Below are 5,234 nucleotides of genomic sequence, written 5' to 3' on the forward strand. Positions count from 1 at the left end.
AGACACACACTCACGCACACACACACACACTCACGCACACACACACACACACACGCACACCAGGAGGCAGGAGGGCTGATTACTGCTGCTCAGTACAGAATGAGTCACCATGCTAACAGTATGCCCACACACACACACACACACACACACACACACACACACACACACACACACACACACACACTGCAGCATGCCATTTCTCTTTTCTCCAGCCTTTATTTGATCTCTAACCGTCTTTATCTCACTCCAAACCTTCTCATGCTCCTCTTTTAGTCTTTTCCTTATTTACTTCTCCTTTTCCATCTCATATTTCTCCATCTGCATCAATAACCTCCACCTCTGAACACTTCCTGTTGTCATGTGCAATAATCTATAACTCTCTTTCGCTGCTTGTCTCTGGTGTTTTTTAATTAAATTTAACGTAATTCAATTTGCTTCATTCACATTGTTGTGTTAGACGGTCAGTTTTCATGAAAAATAACTACTGAGATTTAGACAAAACTGCAGACTTGTTCACATTTTCTGTGCTGATTCGCTGGGGAAAATATGCAGAATTATGTGGAATGGATTTAAAAATGGTCAAATGTATGAGATCAGAGCAATGTTATTTTAGTATATTGATATACCATTATAGTTTTTATTAATATTTTAAATTTGTTTTTATTTAAATATTTTCAGTTATTTTCATAATTTCCGTTAAAGTTTTAGTAATTTTGCTGCATTTTATTAATTTTATTTTATTTGTGTTTTTTTTTTTTAAATATGTGTATATAGTTTTTATTTAATTTTTATTTCAGTTTTAGTTTGAGTTATTTTAGTACTTAAGAGTTAAACTAAACAAAAAATGAGAAATGTTGCTTTGGCAACTAGCTGAAATAAAATAAGTATATAATTGTATTTTAAATCACTTAAAGAATTTTCAATGAAGATTAAAGTCTGAATAATTTAATTTTATATTTTCGTATTTTATTTCATATTTTATTAAGTCTTATTATATTTATATTTCATTTGTAGTACTGTTATTGTCATTTATTTCACTCATTTTTGTCCTGCACTGAATAGCTTTGTCCACAGTGAAATCTCAATGGTCCAAAACCATGTTCCTCAAATAAAGATTCATTTTGTTTTGAATAATTATTTTATATTATTGGTCTTTATTTTTTATTTTTATATATATATATATATATATACTTTTTTTTTTAATTATTATTCATTTTATATTGGTGTTGATTTCTTATGTATTATTATTTTAATTTATTTTACAAATGTTTGTCCTGAATTGAATAGTGGCTTCATCAACATATATATATATATATATACTTTTTTTTTTAATTATTATTCATTTTATATTGGTGTTGATTTCTTATGTATTATTATTTTAATTTATTTTACAAATGTTTGTCCTGAATTGAATAGTGGCTTCATCAACAATGAAATCTTACTCATCCAAAATAATTTTTCACAAATAAAGATTAAATATGTTCTCAATAATTATTTTATTCAGCAACTATAAGTATATACTTTTTTATTAAATCACTTAATATTTATTTTATTTCAAGGAACAAAAATGTTTGAGTTAGTTTTAGTTAACAACAATAACCCTGGCCGAAAGCATTATCAAATCTGCCAAAATACTTAATAAATGTAACAAAAAGGCACACAATCATCTCATAAAATCAGACTTGTGCATTTTTGAGTTTCCAAGTAGGCAGTCTGATGACTTTAGAAGGCTTTCTATTGTACCTTTAGGACTTTTAAAGCTGAATGCATTACAATATAACAAGTCTCTGTTCAGATGTATTTATTATTTGCTTTAGGATAACTGCACACATTCTCAGGCTGTACCTTTCTCTTGCGCAGAGCTCCTTTGGCACCAGGGACGGCTTCACACACCAGACTGATCGCCTCCCTGCCGAGAGGAATTACAAAAATATGAAGACATGAGTAATTCTGAAGTACAGAGAGAGCAAACTGTCAAGATGCTGTGTGAAAACAGTGGGACTGCAGCGGCATTCTGGAAACAAAGCAAAGCTCTTCAATCGGGGATGCATTTGAATCTGTGAATCTGGCCAAAGATATGAATCTATCATTTTTCATTGTTCATGATGATATCTAGAGAGAACAGAGTTGCCAAAGGTTGATATTAACAAATATAAATAAGAACAATAGCATAAATATACTAATACTATAAACATACACAAAATATAAAAATATTAAATATTAAATCAAGTGCTAAATAAAATATGTAAAATAATTAAGGAAAATGAGTGCAGATCATTATATTTTTCATATATTTTTTTCTAAGGACTTCATTAATTTTGTGATTATTAATATTCATTTATATTTTTTAGTTTCAATAGCTAATGCTAATGATGATAACTAGAGAATAGGGTTGCCAAATGTTCATATTAATAATAATAATATAAACAAACAAATTATAAACATTTTAAATATAAACTATCAAATAAATTGTAAAATAAAATATATATATTTGAGGCAAATGAGTGTAGACCATTATATTTTTCATATACATTTTTTCTGACTTTATCAATTTTGTGACTATTAATATTCATTCATATTTTTAAGTTTCAATAGCTAATACTCATGATGATATCTAGAGAACAGGGTTGATTTGTTTGTTTTTTTGTGGAAAGAAAATTAAGCCTATTTAAATTTTTTATTTTATTTTAACACCAAAAATATTATTTTGAACTGTGACTTTATTTTCATAATAATTAAGCATATCTTCCCAATTTTCTTATTACTGTAATGCATTTTGACGTTAATTTTTTTAATAATTCTCATTAATGCTGATTTTCATTAGATGCTCATTATTGTAGTGCATTTATTTAAGTAAGCATAAATTAAATGGAATGCAACCATATTGTATAAATACTAATAATTTTTATATAACAGTAATAATATTGAATATATTATAAAATTAATATATTATAAAAATAACAGTAATGAAAAACTGGGCTTAATTATAATAAAAAATAATTTTACAATGCAATAAATATTAATGGCCCTAAAAGCAGGATAAAATATAATTTCCTTTTTTTTTTTTTAGGACATTTTTGACAGATTCTGTGAGATTCACTTTGCTTTTAATTGACTTTTAATGTTTTGCAAAAGGCACAATAAATAAATAAAAACTATATCTGAGGTGTATTATAGATAAACTGCTGATGGTTCAACATTCAAGCACAGTTTTTGGAGCGGTTTGTGTCCAGGGAGCGATGGAGAACGGCTGGTGTGTTCCTGTGAACGCTACAGCAGGAAGTCAAGCAGAAAAGAGGATATGACACGTCATCTCCAGCGCTGCTAATGCTAGCGGCCCACACAGCCCAGCGCTCAATAAACAAGCCGCGTCCGCTGGGATCCCATCTGATGTTACGCAATGACTCATCAGCACACGGATGGCTTACATTCACATCTCACACACTCGTTTTAGCAACAATAAATGAGTGCTTGGCTGCGGATTCAAATAAAGAAAAAAACATAAAAGTGCCATGAAAGGCCACTAACTGTGATGTAACCGTAAAGAAACTAAAAAGCAGCGTACAAAAAGCCATTAACTGTGATTTAGCAGCAAAACAACAGAAAAACATAAATATTAATAAATATATAAACATAAGAGAAATATATAATGGAGAAAACATAACATTTGAATCACGCTCTCCTCATTGTCCTCTCTGTCATATTGGAAAGTCTGATTCATTTTAGTGAATCGGTTCATTTGGACAGTTCACAAAAATGAGTTCCTGAATCAAGTCCTAGGTTGTTTTTTTTTAGTCACAAAAAACAAGCAAACAAATAAATAAAAATAAACAAATACAAGTTAATTATAAATTAATATAAATACAATGATCTGTCCCCATTTTGTCAATGTCTTTTAAATAATTGTATTACTAATTCAATGTAAAAAATATATAAATACAATTATAAATTTCTACATACAATGATCTATCCCCTTTTTGTAAATGTTTTTAGTTTTAATTATTTTATTTATAAAAGGAATAAATTAACAAATTGTTAAATTAAATATTTTTTAAAAACCTAGGAAAATTAGGGCAGATCATTATATATTTTCTTCTTTTGTGATTATTAATAATATTAATCTATATTTGCAGTCAGATTTGGAAGAACAGTCATTTTATCTCAATTTTATAGTTTTTTTTTATATATATATAAAATATATTTAGCAATAATACTTGTAACTATTTCTTTTAATTTATTTAAAATTTAATATTGCCAACTGAATCTGAAAAAAAAAAAAAAAAAACTTTTCTTGTGCTAGAAAACACAATTGGTTAAATAATTTTTAATTTAGATAAATATAATTAATTTTTGTATTAGATGGAAAGCATAAGTCTGAATCCAAATTCACATACAAACTAAACTGTAATTTGCAATTCATAATACATTAAAATATTACCAAATTAACCTGTATCTGGGAAGTGTGCATCTGTGCATGCTATTTCAGCTAATATTACCCACAATTCCTTGCACAACATAAGAAGAAACGTTTGTGACTGTTTTATACTTTTTCATTTGTAGAAAGACAGAGAGAGTTGTACCGTGTGATTTGTGATCGTGTGGTGAAGTCCAGGGATCTCATGGACCGGAGGACTTCAATACAGCCCAAATACTGAAAAACAAGGACAGAAATGTGATTAGAACAGCTCATAATAATCTTTTCTTCAAAACTAGATATTATTATTCCCCGTGTGTGGAAAAAAAAACATAGTAATATTCAAACCAACTTCAACTGATTACTTTAAAGCCAACAAGATATCAAAATTAAGCTTATTTAATTTCTTGATGTTCGTAGTCTTGTAGCTTTCCAGGTAAAATATTGTGTTGTGTGTGTGATGTGTTTAACAGCACTGACCGCAACGCCACATATTCATTCATCCATAAACAGGACAGTTATCAACACTGTGCCCATTTTGGCCTTGTGTCTGTACTAACACTGGACATCAGCAGGTGTTTTTGGTCCTTTATGGAGACTGACATGCTGTGCTCATAATGAACAGTCATTGTACAAACAATATCGTGTTTGAGAATAATAATGAATACAGATTGTGAACGAGGGTGATTAATTAATGAAAGTGCCTTCTGTTTTTGGGTGAACTATTACGTTAACACTCTAATCTGCTTGTCTACAGTCCGACACTGTAAACACACACTCACTCACACACTCTCACACACTCTCACACACACACACACAC

General features: G+C 29.1%; 1 protein-coding gene across 1 annotated transcript in view; it reads right to left on the reverse strand.

The window, feature by feature from the left end:
* Positions 1–5,234, reverse strand: part of LOC107675707 (SHC-transforming protein 3-like) — a 26,323-nt gene that overhangs the window by 13,762 nt on the left and 7,327 nt on the right. The window contains exons 2-3 of the mRNA XM_016470120.1: positions 4,581–4,651; positions 1,846–1,909 (exon numbers count right to left, since the gene is read on the reverse strand). Of these exons, the coding sequence (XP_016325606.1) occupies positions 1,846–1,909; positions 4,581–4,651 (135 nt within the window). The remainder of the gene's footprint in view (positions 1–1,845; positions 1,910–4,580; positions 4,652–5,234) is intronic.

This window comes from Sinocyclocheilus anshuiensis, unplaced genomic scaffold (genome assembly GCF_001515605.1).
Source record: "Sinocyclocheilus anshuiensis isolate Anshui unplaced genomic scaffold, SAMN03320099.WGS_v1.1 scaffold708, whole genome shotgun sequence".
Taxonomy (NCBI): Eukaryota; Metazoa; Chordata; class Actinopteri; order Cypriniformes; family Cyprinidae; genus Sinocyclocheilus; species Sinocyclocheilus anshuiensis.